Below are 17,467 nucleotides of genomic sequence, written 5' to 3'. Positions count from 1 at the left end.
CTGGCAGAGCTGGCACTCAAGCTCTGATCTTCTGCCTCCTCCTATTTTAGTACAAGAAAGTGTGGAACAGCTCAAGTAATGCCACAGGTCTCCCCGCAGCCCGTCTCTGAAAGCTGGCAGGGGGAGGGTTTTCCTGCCCACATGCATATTGATGCTGAATGGAAAGCTATTGATAAAGGGGTCTCTGCAGTTGATTTAGATTAATTCCCAAGGAAACCTCAAGTAGCTGGTGTAAGTGAGGTTACAGGGCTCCATCCTGGATGAGAAGGGGAGATCCCTCCTTAGGCGGAGGAGGCACTTCAAGCTGGTGTGTGGTGTGGACCCAGAACCATGGATGCTGCCACAGCCTGATTTCTGATCCTGCCTCTGCCTCACCTACACCGTGATCCCGGACACCTTGCCCTGTGCACAGTCACCTTCATCGGCTCTGAGGCCTGAGCGAGTGATGGACATGACACAGTCCAACGTGTGTTTCTTCCAACACCACCGAGCAATTAATTCTGACGCTCTCTACCTGCAGATAGCCTCAGATCCCACAGGCTGAGGGCTCAGTCCTCCAACACTGTTTCCCACCCCACAATTCAGATGCCAATCACATGTCCAGATTGTAACCTGTGCTTTTGCAGTGTCGATGGGAGGTCCCCATGACCCCTCTTGGTTCAGTTAATTTTCTAGGACAGATGGCAGAACTCAGAAGCATTTTACTGACTAGATCACCAGTCTGTTATAAAAGAGGTAACTCAGGAACAGCCAGACAGAAGAGATGAATAGAGCACGTATAGGGTGAGGCAGGCTGTGCAAAGCTTCCGCACCTTCCCTGGGCATCTGTCCCTCTCCAGGTCTCTCTGTGTGTACCAGCCTGGAAGCTCTCCAAGTTGAGTTTTCATGGAGGCTTTATTACAAGGGCACGATTGATTAAATATTGGCCATTGGTGATCGATTCAACCTCCAGGCCCCTGCCCCCTCCCCAGAGGTCAGCACGGTGAGACTGTAAGTCTCAACCCTCCAATCATGTGGGTGGTTCCCCTGACAACCAGCCCCCATCCTTAGGTGCTCTTCAAAAGTCACTTCATTGGGGTGCCTGGGTGGCTCAGTGGGTTGAGCATCCGGCTTCTGCGCAGGTCATGATCTGAGTTCGTGAGTTTGAGTCCCATGTCGAGCTCTGTGCTGACAGCTCAGAGCCTTGGAGCCTGCATTAGATTCTGTGTCTCCCTCTTGCTCTGCCTCTCCCCCACTCACTCTCTGTCTCTCTCTCTCTCAAAAATAAATAATGTTAAAAAATTTAAAAAATAAGTCACCTCATTGACATAAACTCTGGTATGGTAGGAAGGAGTTTGTTATGAATGTCAGAACACCTTTCTTGCTCTTATGGCTTAGAAAATTCCAAGGGTTTTAGGAGCTCTGTGCCAGAAACTAAGACCAAATATATATTTCTTATTATAAATCATAGCACACACAGTAAGCTCCAAAAGTGTCCTTTCCCTTCTTTCTCTTCTCATCCTTTGGATATGATTATCTCTTCAAATTCCTTCCAGCTCTAATTTAAATGCAAACTAGACACTCTTTGTAAGCTGAGAAATCTACAGGTACTAGGATGCCAGCTATGAGTTCTGACCACTCAGACTCGATGGTGAGGGCTCAGGGGTCATTGAGGCAGGTTTTAGGCCCTTTTCAACCCCTGAGCTTCTCTTGGCCATTGTGGTTCAAGTGCTTCTGTATAGATTTTAGACAACTCAGTGCTACAACCAGCCTTTTACATGTCAGAGTTCCAGAACTGATATACTGTCAGAACAGATGGGCTTTGCCAAATCATCTCCCATCTTGATTTACGGAAAGGGTTTTGCCAGATGGACTTGGATGAGAAATTCAGATCAGAAACCACCTTTCTAACACCTGTTAGAATGTTTGAGTTAAATATCATGCCCTCTGAACTTAGAAATGCACCTGCCTGTCTCCAGTGACTGGTTTAATGGGATGTTAAGAGGTCTGGAGCCATTTGCCTTGGCCTTTGCCGACAGGCGGTGTGGCTATATTTGGTCAGGATGCAGGTGAACATCTAAGACAGGTCTCGCTGATGCTGAATTTAGGCCTCCAAGCCAAGTGTAGGATATGATTTACTAAATGCCATTTGGAGCCATAGTGCCCGGGTTATTCATCACGAGGTAGTCTTGTGGGATAAAATAGGAGTAATCAGAGTCTGGTCCCCTCCTGCAGCTAGGAAAGAAAGTCAGGTCATTTTGAACTGCCTGGATACCAGATAGGTTTTATCATGTCTTGTTTTAGGATTCTGGCTGGGTTTCTTATCACCTCCGATGCAGGCAAGCAACCTGATCTGAACCTTGTAGGGGCAAGGAGCTTTTAAAAAGAAACTGTTTCTGATTACTTTCCCAGATTCGTGAGCCCCAGACTTTTCACAAGCGTCCATCCTGGCAGGGCCCCGTGGCTGTGCAGGAAGGACGGGGGCCAGCCTGCATGGATAAGGGAGCTCCTTCAGCAGCATGGCCAGAGGGAAAAGCAGTCTGCTGTCCAGCAGGAACACTAGCCATGAACTGTCGGTTAACACCAACCATAGACCACTGGCCAGTAAACCTTGGCCAGTAAATTGCTTGAGATTTTACAAAGCCCTGACGGTGATTTTCAGAAGGGGTCATGGGTGTGTCACCATCCCCGAGATCAGTAAGGGACATATTGCTGGGTAAGGGGAAAACTTCGGCACTGAATATTTCATGGGCACGCTGGGAGCCTTGAACAAACACTAATGCTCTGAGATTCTCTTTAATGGCTCTTGGGTGGGACCTGCGTCGTGACCGCAGTGCGCAACCAGGGTTGAAAACCACCACCAAGGAAACAACACAGTCGGACTCAGATCAAGATCATAGTTTGACAGCAGAGGGAGGGAAACAGTGGGCTTGACGTGTTCTATTCCAGATACAAGGGGGCATGAGGGAAAGAAGTGGGACAAGTCCCTTTAAGCTGTGAGCCTCTGAGGCTAATGAGATTAGAAGGCTGGTTGCAGAGAACTTTCTTTGCAGGGTAATAGTGAGGGGAAGAAAGAGTTTAGTTATAGCCATTAGTGTGATACTTACTGGCAGGAAAGTAAATATACTTTTATCACGTCTGTATCTGTTATCCTCCCAGGGGCTGAGGTCCGAGGTTTTCTGCTTGATTGAGGGCAGCAGTGATACGGAATTCTGCTAGGGCAAACCGATCATCCCAAACTGCCTGATGGGCAAGCAATGAATTAATTAATGGAAGTGACCACATGACCCACCCCCATGAAAATAATATTGTCATTAAAAGTAAAAAATTATGCAGAAAAGTGAAAAAAGTAAACGGCATTTACAGCCCCACATCCAAAAAATAATGTCTATAAATCCTTCTGGACATACCATAATAGAAAATAATAATTTTATATAAACAGGATCCTGGTTTGTTTGGCTTCTTTTTCTTCAAATGTTGAGCTGTGGGTCTCTTGCCACATCAGTAAATAGGCCTCCATCAGTTTTAAAGGCTGAATAGTATTTCATCATGTGGATGAGCCATTTTTTTAATCCTTCTTTGTTGATGGACATTTAGGTCATTTCCAATTCAAAGCTGTAAACAGTGAGATAAAGCACCTTGTATGAGTGCCTTTGAGATCTGCATCCTGCTGTGCTGATCTTCCTTTCTTAGGTGGTTGCTTAGCCGGAGGGTGGAAATGACAAAAGCCCACGTTCTCCCACTGCACTGCTCACAGCTTATTGTGTTATAATTTACCTGTTATTTGCTTTTGTGTTTCCTTATTCCCCTCCTCCTACACAGACATAATGGGCTCTTTGGTGAGGGGTAGAGTGCACTATACTAATTTAGCCCCACCCTTTCTCATTATTAGAATGTGCAGAGTTGAAGTTGCTTCTGAAAGTATATTGGCAGTCAGCAGAAGGACCCCTGATTCTGAGCAGCTAATGAGAAACCCACTCTGGCTGTGTCATTCCAAATGTTACCATAATGGTGAGGTTTCAGTGTGTATTGGGTTGACGTGAAGTGGTGGGAAAAATTCCTCTTTGCCTTCTTTTAAAAAAATTATGTTGAGGAACACCTAGGTGGCTCAGGCGGTTAAGCATCCGACTTCGGCCCAGGTCATGATCTCCTAGTTCATGGGTTCAAGCCCCGCATTGGGCTTGCTGCTGTCAGCACAGAGCCTGCTTTGGATCCTCTGAGCTCCTCTCTCTCTTTGCCCTTCCCCCCACCCTCAAAAATAAATAAACATTAGGGATGCCTAGGTGGCTTAGTCTGTTATGCGTCTGACCTCGGTTCAGGTCATGATCTCACAGTTTGTTGGTTCAAGCCCCGTGTTGGGTTCTGTGCTGACAGCTCAGAGCCTGGAGACTGCTTCAGATTCTATGTCTCCCTATCTGCCCCTCCCCCACTCACGTTTTCTCTCTCTCTCTCCCTCTCTCTCTCTCTCTCTGTCTCTCTCTTCCTCTCTCTCTCTCAAAAATTAAAAAAACATTAAAAGAATAAAAAAAAATATATCGAGGGGCCCCTGGGTAGTTAGTTGGTTACGAGTCTGACCCTTGTTCTCAGCTCAAATCTTGATCTCCAGGACATGAGTTCAAGCCCAAGCCCTGTGTTGGGCTCTGAGCTAGGCGTGGCACATACTTTAAAAAAATTGCATCAAGCATGTATTTATTTCTTAAGAATCTAATATGGGACTGCTGGGTTCCATGCTCAGAGCCTGGCATGGGAAACGGAAGTGATTGAAGTGCGCCATCCCTGCCCTCCAAGGGCAGAGGCCAGAAGCATAATGGTCCTAAATGCTGTTTTCCATGGAAGTCAAGCTGCTGAGGCTCCTCAGAACTGTAGTATCAACAACAGAGACATTATAGAGAAATTTGCGTATGAGAGAAATGGTTTTGCGATTTCCTGGGGGTGGTAGATAGGACCCAAGTGTTTTTCTGATGAAAATGAGAGGAAGTTGGAATGTCCTCATTGACCAGAGCACAGTTATCTCTGGCAAATCCCTGCCTGCCTTCCCATCTTCTTTGGGGGTCGTGAATTTTGGCTTTACAATTTTAGCATTGAAAATGACAAAGCTACAAGACCCATGCGTGATCAGAGATTCCTGGCAGTGTGGCTCATGGTCTTTACTACACTGATGGTGACTTGGGATAGTTGCCGAAGTTTGAGTGTGATTTGAGAAATTCAGCTCTTCAGACTAGAAGAGCCTTCAAAGATCAGTTAGTTACAGCTCTTTGAAAAAGAGACACCTCTTTGAAAAGCTAACTTTCCCAAGAAAAAAATGTACTTAATGTGCATAAGCACAGATTTTTTTTTTTTTAAATACCGTCCCAAGCAGTTTGCAGATCCCCAACCTCAGAACCCTGATCTGGTCCAATGCCTGGTTTTATGGGGAGAATTACTAAGGTTTATAGAGGAGGATAAATGTGGGCTCTATATGGTCTTGCTGATGAACTATTCCTAAAGAAACTTTTTCTTTCTTTCAGCACTGGCTGGACCATTCCAAACCCATAAAAAAGCAGATGAAAAGTAAGTAAGCAGAACTTAGCCTACGCACTTATTTCTTTTATCAGAGAGTAAAACTCCTTTGCCAGTGTTTTGAGGTATTATGTTTTCATCAGAACTTGGGAGCGTTTTAAAATAGATTCAGTTTTAAGTGAATGATTTTTCATTTCTTAAGGCTGGCCAAATGTTAGAGTTTAAAATTTGGATAAGAGTTTTCGGTAGATATTAAAAAACAGACTATGCTCTCATTTGAAATCAGGCACCACTGCCAATGAGAACTGATTAATATGCTCTTCACAAGCATGACTTTACGCCTATTATATTCATTTTCTAATGAGTTGTAAAAGTAGACTCAGAGAATGGGAAAGCAGGAGTTTTTGACAGTCTGGTCCAGCTCTCTGGTTTTACGGGTGCAGTAACCACGTTTCTTCAGTGTTATTTATGCATGGGTAATTTTTAAAAAGTGTAATACTTTAAAGTGTTCTTACTGTATTTTTGGATTACGGAACCCTTGCTGTTTATATGTCACTTTCCTTTAGCCCACTTAGTATTTTGTAAAAAGTTAGTATCTGTTTGGAATATCTTGGCAATTGGGTGAAAGTAAAATGTCAGCTCTTAGTAATTCATCTACATGGTTAGGGTTTTATTCCAGAATAAGTTACTAGCTAAGCCGTCTTTGTCAATGCAAAAGTACATTTTAGTCTTCCAAATGAAAGGATTGAAAAGAACTCTCTAGCTGTGTATGTCCCTTTGTGCCCTCCCGGTAGCAGTGAATGTATTACTAGATGTAATGTGTGTTTCCTTTTGTCCATTCTGTGATCTTCAAAACTGGGGAAAAACATCTTCAATGTTCCATCTCCCTATGTTCAGTTGGACCTGCTTATGCTTTGCACTTTCGAGTTAAATATTATTCTTCGGAACCGAACAACCTTCGTGAAGAGTTTACAAGGTAGGACCAGTTGCAGAACACGACCCCCTCTCCACTGTAGTACTTACCTTGTAACTTATGGGTCCTCTAAATTTGGGGTCTGCCTGCTCTTCTCTCTGCTGACTTTATATGCTGAGCAAGAGCTATTCGTATTTCCCTTGTGCTTATCCCTGTATTCTGTTGAAAATCTACCCTTGGCTTAGTTTGACCTTTTTCCCAGTGAATCAAAGTTAAAAGATTTATTTTCCGGTCACATTTCTGTTTTGTGGGGCTGTGGGATAAACTGGTTACTCGTTCCAAGGCACTTTATTTTTGTCTCAGGTACAAAAAGGGAAGGCAGGTATTAGAAGAGCATTTCTCAGTCCCAAAACGCCATCTTATTTTTTTTAAGGGGCTGCGCAATGTTCCCTTGATTGCTACAATATCAAAGTTGTTGGAATCCCTTCATGTCATCTTTCAGCCCCACTGAATTTCTTTTAAGGTGTGCCCACGAGTGTCTGCCGCTCCAACTTCAGAAACAGTGTTGAAGCAAAAGAGGCTTTAAAAACATTTTAAGTATGGCATTTCTCTCCAGCCACTCCTCTGTCAGCAAGATCCTCTACCCAACCTTCGGCTGCTTTGAATGTCCCCAGAACCCCCTTGTCATTTGTGTGACCGGCAGTAGTGACGACATGTCAGCCCCTGGTGGTGGCCACTCACCTGGAGATGACCACCTGACTAACACTTTAAAGACTGCTTATCGCCATTCCCTGCCCTGGACAGGCCTACTGGGCCTCCACGGTTAGGTTTTCCTATAGGAATTGCAAGTTCTGGCTGTATTCTGCACGGTATTCAGCACCGTGTGTTCTCTCCTTGATGTGAGTACTCAGTTCAGTGGTGGTTAAGCAGCTGTCAGAAGCAGGAACAGTCTAAAATATACTAGAACCTTCAGCTCCCCGATCCTTTGATTTCTGGGTCACTCACATTCTCCTGTATCCATTCCAACAGAGAGTGACTATCTGCATTGTTTTCAAAGTTCAAGTAGATTATTCTAGAGTTCCTCTTCAGAGTCCTTTATGAAACGTGCTCCTTCTAGCCATCATCCAAGCTATTGATTCTTAACCAGGGTTGTGTGAATCAGAAACACCTAGGAAGCTTTTGAGCAAATCACATTCCTGGGGACCACTCTTGCATGTAAGACTGATTCCATAGGTATGGAGCAGAGCGTGGGTAGCTTTGGCTTTTACAAAGCACTATAAGTGGCTCTGTTGCCCACGTCCTCCTGGTAAAAAGGAAAAAAAAAAAAAACAGTTAAGCAAAGACACTTAATTTTTTTTTTTACTTAGGTGAACTCCACTTGTGTTATTTGCTGCCTCCTCTCCCCATTTCTCATTACTCCATAACCCACTGCAGCCCAGTTCCAGGATTTTTGTTTTGCATGCGTGTGTGTGTGCACGCGTGAGTGCATGTACGCTTGTTTTTTTTTTTAAAAGACAGAGTCTGCAGTTAACCTGCATCAGAAAAAAGCCTCAAGCAGTTGCTAACTACGGTCAGCTGTAAACTTTCTGATACCAGCAGCTGCACTCTTCCCGGAATCTGCTGGTGGGACTGGCTGAGGGCCAAGTCCAATGGCTCCTCCCTGTCTGTCTGATTGGACACGTTGCATGCCTGCGTTTGAGCTCTCTTCTCAAGCTCCAAGGGTGCTGCCGAGGCCATCATTGGACTGTAGAGTGTGTTTCATGTTCCATCCCCCAAGTATCTTGCGAACCCTGTACATGCACTCACCTGCCTAGCTAGGTTCTGGGATGTCTTCCTGGAGACTCAGGAGGAGATGCTTCCACCAACGTCCTCATTTGATTTGGACTCCTTGTTACAATGCAGAATTCTGGGCTGTGCGCGGGGCGGGATTTGTGATGGGAAGTTGGGGATTGGAAGCGGTTGGAAAAGAGTACGCCTCTGTTGACTTTTCTGTGTGTTTGTCAGGTACCTGTTTGTTTTACAACTCAGGCATGACATTCTTTCAGGAAAGTAAGTATGTTTTTGTTCTAACTCTTAACCCGGGATAGATCATAGTGTATTTCTAAATCACTGTTGTTGTTGTTGTTGTTTTAACTCTTTTACCCTTGTTCCCTTTTCAAAATTCAAAAAAAGTACACCAGGCATTGTAAAGTGAGTCTAATCCTTGTATCGCTGTCATCATCATCTTATTTTAAATGATTACTATATGGCTTGAAGCATTTCCAAGAGCATTTAATATCTTAAGTGATGTGCATTTGGGAATACTTCTCTCCCTGATCACATCACTGCCCCATTCATAATGGCTTTTGTCGTATTTGCAAGCAAGATACGTTATTAGTATGTATACACTTACAAGTATTTGGAGAGTCAGAAGTCTCATTCATCACCATCTGCATTTAAGCAACGTAAAGAGGTTACGTTTTGATTCTGATAGGAGGTTTAGACATCTCATCTCATTTCCTTTTCCCCTTCTTAAAAATGGTTTTTCAATACCAGGCCTCTGGCGACAGTGATTGTTGAGCCCAAGAAGCATTGGCATTGACGTGGTTGGTCTCGCGTGCAGTATTTATTTTAAAGATAACAAAATTTCAGTGGTCATAGCCTTCACAGTTGTGTCATTTCTCAGCATACGTATCGACTATTTTCTATTACGTGAAAAACGAAGACTCTGCCGAGTCTAAAAAGCGATACCTGACGTTGATGAGAACACATTTTGATTTTGAATACAACCTGAAAGAAATTTGAAAAGTGATTTCCGAATTTGCAAACTCTGAATCGCACGTAGGCTTTCAAAACCTTAGTGGAATCTATGTGACAGCACAAGTAGATTGTACAGTGTATACATTTGCCTTATTCAGCCATGCAATACAAATCTCAGTGTGTGTATTATGAGTGTGTGTGTATTTTTATCTTTCTCTCTCTCTCTCTGCATACTGTGCTCCTCGTACTAAAGGCCTCTTAATTCCAGTAATTGTCTTCAGTTTGGAAAAATATTAATGGCGACGTCTTACATTTATACAGTACTTTGCAGTTTACACGCGCTTTGGCCAGATTGACGGTACTTCCAGGCGTAATGGCATTCTGGTCCCAGCACTGCCTGCTCCCAGCTGGGTGACCTTGAGCAAGACACTTGGTCACTGAGTTCCTCGTCTCTAAAATGGGGGATGGGGGAGCACTTACCTTAGCGGTTCGTAAAGTCCATGCATTGACCAAATTTGATAGTATATTTGAAAAGGCTTTAAAAACTATGAAGTGCTGTACCAATGTATGTCATTATTATTTTTCTAACTGAATTTGTAATATCAAGTATGAATGAGATCAGTGATTGGAGGCGTGGTAATACGCCTCTGTGGCTACGCCTCAGTTATACTTATTAGAACGCTTGAGTGTATCCAGCTGTCCTGGCAGTATTAGATATTGTGTCTGTCTGTTTATTTTTAACATTATGACCTGGTTTCAAGAAAGAGTTCAGACAGCTTGAAAAGGCGCATGTACTCTATCAAGTAAGTTTCAAAATCCTAAGGCAGAGGGAAGGCTTTTCATTCTATTTCCCAAACTTCCCCATTCTTGCCAAATTCAGTAAAATTGCCCACAGAGTTGATAGAAACTATACTTAGATTGTATCGTTTTGCTCTATGGTGAGAATTGACTTTGGGAAATAGGGAGTGGAAATCAGCTTGTTTGCATTCTTTAATGTGGACAGCAGAAATAGAAACCACCGAGAAAAATCATTATCTGAATAGCACTACCTTTTGAAAAATGACTCTAATGATATTTTGTATGCTTATGAGTATTAAAAGTTCATATATGGAATTCATTTCCTCTCTTTTTTTCAAGACTGAAATGCCCATATGAAACGGCTGTGGAATTAGCTGCTCTCTGTCTACAAGGTACATTATTCTTTAGTGGTAATTAGCATTTTAATGTTATGCTCTCGTTTTAGCAATTGATTATCCTGTGTACCAGGCACAGTACCCTACTTTGGGGGTATAAATAAATACAGTATGGCCTCCGTCCCCAAGTAGCTTCGGGTCCCATGAGGATGTGGCAAAACCACATCCAGGGCACAGTGCAGTTCCCTCAGGAAGACTTGCAGGAGGCTTGGAAGACTAAGGCCCTTCGGGGGAGGAGTGGATGAAAACAAATGAAGGAATCAAGACCAAAGGTAGAGAAGTGCAGAGGGGTACTGGTAGTCAAATGGTGTTGGAGGGTGGAAGTTCAAGAACCTGGATAAGTGGACAACCTTGAACCCTATTTAAAGAGCATGACCATGCTGTCAGCAGTAGGACTTTGAAGGCTCTCAAGAGGGAGGCAGACCTGGTCAGGTGTGCATTTAGAAAGGCCCCACTGGGTGTGATGGGGAGGCAGGACTGGACCAGGACTGGGGCTGGGGGTGCAGTAAGAAGGTGTTGCAGTAATAAAAGGAAACTCTCTAGGGCAGGGGGTATACACACACACACACACACACACACACACACACACACACACACCAAAAGAACAACATTAGTGGTACAAGAGAAGGACCTGGTCATTACACATCGGTGTTGAGAGAGGAGTCAGGCAAGAGTCATAGGTAGCTCCCAAGAGTGAGTGACAGGAGCCACAAATGGTTAGAAGAATTGGCTGCAAGGGAGGAGATCATCTACATAGGACCTCTTGGCTGAGAGGTGCCAGTGGGACCTCTGGTAGCTTCTTGAGCGTGCAGATCTGGCTCCGTCAGAGAGGTCAGGCCACGAGCATTGACAAGGAGTCATCTGCTTATAGGTAGGAGTTAGATGGTAGGAGGTTTGCCTACATGATTGTCAGTGTTGACTGTTCCATATTATGCACTGGTGGATTTGAGTTTAAAATGCACAAGAAACACTTGCTGAAGTCTTCAGCATTAATTAAGAAGACACTAACGTGTAGCTGCACATAAGGAATGTTATCAGTACATCACATAGGCATATGTTGTGGATTCATTTTACCAGTGTGTTCATCAGTTTCTCTGGGATAATGAATTATGATGTATTCATTCATAATTACTAATTAATTTTGAACACCATAAGATTTGGCTTCCCACTTTTGTATTTCCCAATTTTTAAAAGTTGATCTAAGTCTTCAAATTCTGAAGTCAGTACACACTTATTATAGAGTATCAGGAGAGCAGCACAATAGTCAAGACAAGTAGAAGGAAGGAAGGAACCCATCATCCTGCCATCCGCAATCAGGGTTTCTATGAGTTGGATACAGTTTTAAAAATGTAATTCTGATCAGTCATGTACAATTTTTAATATGATTTTCTACTTCGTAGTTTTAGTTCTTGTATTTTGTCATGAAGGTGGTTTTTAATGACAGCAAGACACTTCTGTTCCTTAGTCACTTTTTAATTCTTATTCTTAATGGGGGCTTGCATATAGTAGGTGCTCAGTAAGTATAGAATGAATCCATTAGAGTTGGAGAGGCCCTTCAAAGACTTTGGTTGAAGGGGGAGCCTGCCCATGAGGTCTGAAACCATAAGTGGTAGAGGTGACAGTCTTGTCATCTCTAAATCTCTGTGCCAAATACAATGCTAAGTGCTTCACATCTACATTTTCCTGATTCAACAGTCCTTGTGGTAAGTGCTATAGGGATCTCTAACAGCTTGGGGAACACGGAAGTCTGCTCTCCATTTTGGCCAGGTACACATCTCACCAGCTGGCCAAGCAGCATCCACTCTAGAGTTTCTGAGGCTCTAGGAGGTTATACCCTTTGGCTTGGTGGCCCAGCAGTAGACATCAGGTTGTGGTTAAATGGGATGAAGTCACATCCCTGTCAGACCTGGGGCCATCGATCACTGGTCCTGAACGACTAGAGCATAAGGCACATATATCACCATCCTTCCCCACTCCCATCCCCTGCCCCACTTCCCGCCGTGTGATGAAGGCATCACCACACTCACAAAGTCCAGCTCTGGTAGAACCATTTGCCTTGCTCCAGGGCCAAGGCAGATGTGAATGAGATCAGCTATCTGTGAGCCTTTCTTGGGGAAATTACCCCTTTGAGTTGGAACTACAACATCGTGTAATTTAAGATGCAGTCATTATCTCAAGTACAAATGAAAAGTCTGAAGTGGGGAACAAGTGAGGAAGTTCTTGTTACATTGTCCCTCCGTGGCCCCTTCTCCCCACATCCCATCGGAAAGTGCCACAGCCTACTTTCTAGTTGAATCACAGTGGAGCCAGCTTGCATCAGAACATCGAGATCACTGGAGCATCTCAGGTTTCAGTAAAATGGAGGGTGTGTTTCCTCCCTTGCTTGAGCCTTGAAGACATGTTCTTGCTGTGATCATCCTTAAATTAATGGTGCCCCTCCAGAGTTGCGGCCCCGAGTGAAGGCGGTGCCCTTTTGGGGACTAGTTTTATGATAGATTTGAAGGTGAATCCAGGCAAAAAGAATGAGAGTGAGGAGAACGGGACACGATCTTCTTTCGTCCTTGCAGCAGCTCTCATTTTACCGATGGGGCATCAGAGACGGAGAGTGGTTAAGTGGCTTGCCCAGGTCGCACAGAGAGTGTACAGCAGAGTGGGGATTCCGGCCCTCCTGTGTCTGAGCTGTGACCGCCACCCTCTGCACCCTCCACGGCCAGAACTCAGGCAGAGAAGTGTCGTTCTGCCTCTTGGAAGGCAGGCGTGCTATCTCAGAATCTATGTACAGGCATCGCTTGGGCCTGTTGTAATCCAGGAACAGTGAGGAGGATACTGGCCCCCTTACCCGGTCTCGGGGAAACCTTATCACTGTCTGGCTTCTCCTTCCTGTGCTTGATGATGTTAGTGGTCTTGCCAGACACACTGCTCATCCTAGGGATTTGTTGCCTCACTTTGGCCCACGGGTGCAGCAGAAGGGTGGTTCATGTGAAGGAGATCTCTCCCCAGACTGCCCCTCTAGCCTCGCCAGGTCTCTGGTTTCAGGGTGAGCTCTTGGTTATTGGTCAGTAGCGGCCTTGGGAGCCCAGCCCTTTTACCTTCTCTGGGTGAATATTTCTAGAGCAGAATCTTCATCTGTGACTTTGCCCAAGGTACTAAGTAGCGGCACGCCCTGACCCAGACCACCCTGGTGGTCTTCGGGGGGCCGTCCACTTGAGAGTTGCAAATGGAGGGCTTGGGTCAGGTGAGGAAGCACTCAGCAGGTCCCAACCCTGTGTCAGGCATTGCCTCTTACAGCCCTCCCACCACCCCGCTGAGTTGGCTAGTTGCTTTGTCTGTATGGACAGAAAAGTTTCATCCGCTTCTGCAAGCTACTTGGAGTCCCTCCTGGAAGCTGGGCTCTGGGATTAGAAAAGGCTGCTGGGTACTTAGTGAGTTGCTATTAGCAACACACGCTGGCCAATCAGTTGTAGGATTTCTTGTGTTAAGCAGTGTTTCTCAAAGTGTGTTCCTGGGTCAGCTATAGCAGCAGCATCTGGGAGCTTGTTAGAGTGCAGATTCTCAGGCCTTATTCCAGACCTGTGGGATCAGAATCTTGGAGGGTGGGGTGCCACAGTGTGTGTTTTAGCGAGCCTTACATTTCCAACGTAAGTTGGAAAACCAGTGTTGTAGATCCGTGCTTTTCAAAGCAGCCTGTGTGCCAGTCAGCTGGGCATCTGGTGAGAAGGCAGGTTTTGCTTCAGGAGGTCTGCAGTGGAGCCTCAAAGTCTGCGTTACGAGCAGGCTCCCAGATGGTGCTGATGCTGGACCAGGCTTTGTGTGGCAGGGTATTAGAGAAACCTCTGGAGGGTTCCTTTCCGTTCTGGGGTCTGTTCGCTGGAGCTGCAGGGGTGGGGGTCCCGGGTGGGGAGAGTGGGTTTTCTCATCTGTGCCTTGGAGGCACGGGGCCCCCTATGTCCTGGGCCCTTCATTCTGTGGGGTCCTCGGCCAGAGAGCAACTAGCGTGTGGGACACTTGGGGCCTTTTTGCGGAGACTGCTCACGTGGCTGCTCCTCTCTGCACAGCCGTCTTCGTCTTCCTCCCTGTTCTGGCTGAGTTGCCGCAGCTGCTCCTGCAGCCTTGTCCCCCCCTCCCCCACCCCCTCTTTCCTTCCCTCCCTCCCTCCCCCCTCCCTCCTTCCCTCTCCCTCCTGGCATATTTTCCCCTAGATTCTACATGCACTGAATTCTTGATTGGTCCTCTCTAGCACTGCAGACTCGGAGTGCTGCTCCGACCCACCCGTAGCGAGAGCCCTGTTAGTTGTTTCTGGGCAGGTCCTCCTTCCCTGCAATTGCCTTTTATTGCAGATCTGGGCTCGATCACATCGTGGGGGAAATATAATCTGGGGGAATAGTGGAGAGAAAGATGGTAATAACTAAGATAATGGTGTTTTGCCCGATAGGGAGGGCATTGGGATGATTCTTGGGGGTTCTGAACGTACACGTAGGGGCACCAGGTGGGAGTTGAGCCCTCCTGAAAGCAGGGAGTTCTGCATGTGGGGGTACCTGTGCTCTGTAATCGTGCCAACTGCCTTTTGACCTGGTTGCAGCAATAACTGAAAGCATTCAATGTCTCCTGTTTTCCTCCCTTTTATGAAACTCGCAGCGGAGCTGGGGGAGTGTGAGCTTCCAGAACACACGCCAGAGCTTGTGTCTGAGTTTCGGTTCATTCCAAATCAGACAGAAGCGATGGAATTTGATATCTTCCAGAGATGGAAAGAGTGCAGGTACCTTGATGCTACCGTCTAGCGTTCTGATATATTTATTTTGTGATGTGTCAGCGTCTCTCAGACTCAGATGTGCCAGTATAATCGCTCTGTCGAAGACCGTAAAACTGTAGCTCCAACTCTTCACTTCTCGCCTGTGCCTCAGTCCTGGTTTTCCAAAGGCCCACATGACGTCTGTCTTTCCCAAGATGTACAGTAAGGACCAAAGCCTAGTCCCGTTTCCCTCTGAATGGCAGAGCCTGGTCCTGATTTGCTCATTACTGTCAAGGACACCGCTGCTCTCCTGGCCTCCTGGAGAGAGTGAGGAGGCTCCGCCTTGGTACATTCCCTGTGCCTGAATCTTCTAGAGTGGACCCTTTAGAAATATGCCCTGTTGTCCCTTACAGGGACACTCGTATTTGAGACCATGTGTTGTAGAGGTTCTGTTTCCGGACATGTGGTCACCAGAGCTAAATCGAGCCTTGTCCGTTATATGCTGGCTCTTCCCTCCTCCTCCCTGGGGTCACCCTAGGCTGACAGGTTTCTGCCTCGATTACCAGTCCTGCCTTTCCTCCCTTCCAGCCCACCTTCCCAAACTCTGCCCGATCCAAGTCCGTCTTGGACGCAGAAACTTAGCGTGGTTTCCTCTTGTCCCTTGGCCCTTCTGAGGGACATAATGACTTTTTTGAAACTGGAAAGTGATGTTAGCCCAGTCTTGTGCCACATCCAAACAGTAGAGGAATATGTGGGTGTAGAGTCACAGGGCCCACACCCTGCGCACACACACCCACTGTCCTCACTGCGGGCCATTGTTGTTGGCAGTCAGTGGTGCGTCTTTCCAGCTTTCCTGCTTTGCATATACAGCACATACCCGCGTCCATGCACAAAAATGGTTTCTGTAAGTGTCCACGTTGTAAGCACTGCTGTCCTCTTTCTATTCAATGAACGGTCTGTCCTTGGAGGTCTTTTCCTGTTCACATAAATTGGTGTCCCTCGTTCTTTTAATTGCTACAGAGGATCCCTGAATGTGGCTGTGCCCTTCAGAATTCTGTGGGTGTACGAGCTGCAGTTTACATGTATTTCCATTGGTTTTTCTAAGGGGAAAGAGCCCTGCCCAGGCCGAACTGTCCTATCTGAATAAAGCGAAGTGGCTGGAAATGTATGGGGTAGACATGCACGTTGTCAGGGTAAGAACCGTGTGCGTTTAAGTAACGGGGTTTCTTGGGTTTCGCTGTGACTGAGCCATGCGTAAACTATGTGCAAACAAAGTAACGTGGTGAGGAAACTGTTTTGCATTCTGCTCTGTGACGACCTGTTAGAACCCTCTACCGATTGTCACTTCGTTTATTTGTAGGGAAGAGATGGCTGTGAATATTCTCTTGGACTGACCCCGACAGGCATATTAATCTTTGAAGGAGCTAACAAAATAGGCTTATTCTTTTGGTAATTTAGTTTTGTCTAATATTAAAAATGTCTTTTCCTATTTTGTGGTGGAATTCTATGTGATGGATGATTATTGAGGGATATTTGCAACCCCGAGATTTGCTTTAAAAACACACCATGCTCCCGTACTTGCGGGTGTTTGGCAGTAGCACTGACTTCTGGATAATCACGCTTGAATGAATGAATGATTTCTGTAGCAAATCTAAGCTTAAAAAGTAGAAAGGAAAACTGCTGTTTGTGTAGATAGTTTTCCTGCGGATTGTACTTTTAAAATGTTTTCTCTCTGACCAGGCCAAAAATTACCAAGATGGATTTTAAAAAGAGCAAATTGACATTGGTGGTAGTGGAGGATGATGATCAGGTAAGCCTCGCTCCTGGCTGTCCTCCTTGCTGCAAATAATCCTTCACTGATGTTCCTGGCCCCCACTGAGACGCGAACCTTGTGCTTCACCTCAAAGGGACGGGAGCAAGAGCACACGTTTGTCTTCCGGCTGGACAGCGCCAGGACCTGTAAGCACCTCTGGAAATGTGCGGTCGAGCATCACGCCTTCTTCCGCCTGCGGACGCCGGGAAATAGCAAATCGAACAGATCAGACTTCATCCGGCTGGGGTCTCGCTTCAGATTCAGGTGGGCACTGGTTTTTACAACGTGGATACCGTGTTTCGAAGGAGGGCAGCAGTGATGCTTTTTGTGAATGGATCTGTGTGTCCGGAGGCTTGAGTCGGGTGTCCTGTTCCTGCTTCTTTTGTAAGATCTGACCTTTGGTTGAGTCCCCGGAGCTGTTTTAGCCTCCATGCCCTCATTGATAAAATGGGGCTAATAACAAAATTGTTAATAGCTGACATGTAGCTGGACCTATGCCATCTCAAACAGTAGATAATGTGGCCATTGAGATTAATTAATATTAAGTAAATTTTAAAATGTGGTTCCTCTGTCTCACTCACCACACATCAAGTGCTCAGTGC

At 45.7% G+C, this 17,467-nt stretch overlaps 1 protein-coding gene across 13 annotated transcripts in view; it reads left to right on the top strand.

The window, feature by feature from the left end:
* Positions 1–17,467, top strand: part of EPB41L4B (erythrocyte membrane protein band 4.1 like 4B) — a 130,192-nt gene that overhangs the window by 45,317 nt on the left and 67,408 nt on the right. For all 13 annotated transcript variants that reach the window (XM_045469963.1, XM_045469961.1, XM_045469959.1 and 10 more), the window contains exons 3-11: positions 5,487–5,529; positions 6,376–6,454; positions 8,396–8,440; positions 10,268–10,320; positions 14,959–15,079; positions 16,158–16,245; positions 16,413–16,501; positions 16,793–16,862; positions 16,960–17,129. In XM_045469963.1, coding sequence (XP_045325919.1) covers positions 5,487–5,529; positions 6,376–6,454; positions 8,396–8,440; positions 10,268–10,320; positions 14,959–15,079; positions 16,158–16,245; positions 16,413–16,501; positions 16,793–16,862; positions 16,960–17,129 — 758 coding nt within the window. The remainder of the gene's footprint in view (positions 1–5,486; positions 5,530–6,375; positions 6,455–8,395; positions 8,441–10,267; positions 10,321–14,958; positions 15,080–16,157; positions 16,246–16,412; positions 16,502–16,792; positions 16,863–16,959; positions 17,130–17,467) is intronic.

Source organism: Leopardus geoffroyi, chromosome D4, assembly GCF_018350155.1.
Source record: "Leopardus geoffroyi isolate Oge1 chromosome D4, O.geoffroyi_Oge1_pat1.0, whole genome shotgun sequence".
Classification (NCBI taxonomy): Eukaryota; Metazoa; Chordata; class Mammalia; order Carnivora; family Felidae; genus Leopardus; species Leopardus geoffroyi.
Note: the sequence above shows the minus strand (reverse complement) of the source record. Positions and strands in the feature narration are given on the sequence as shown.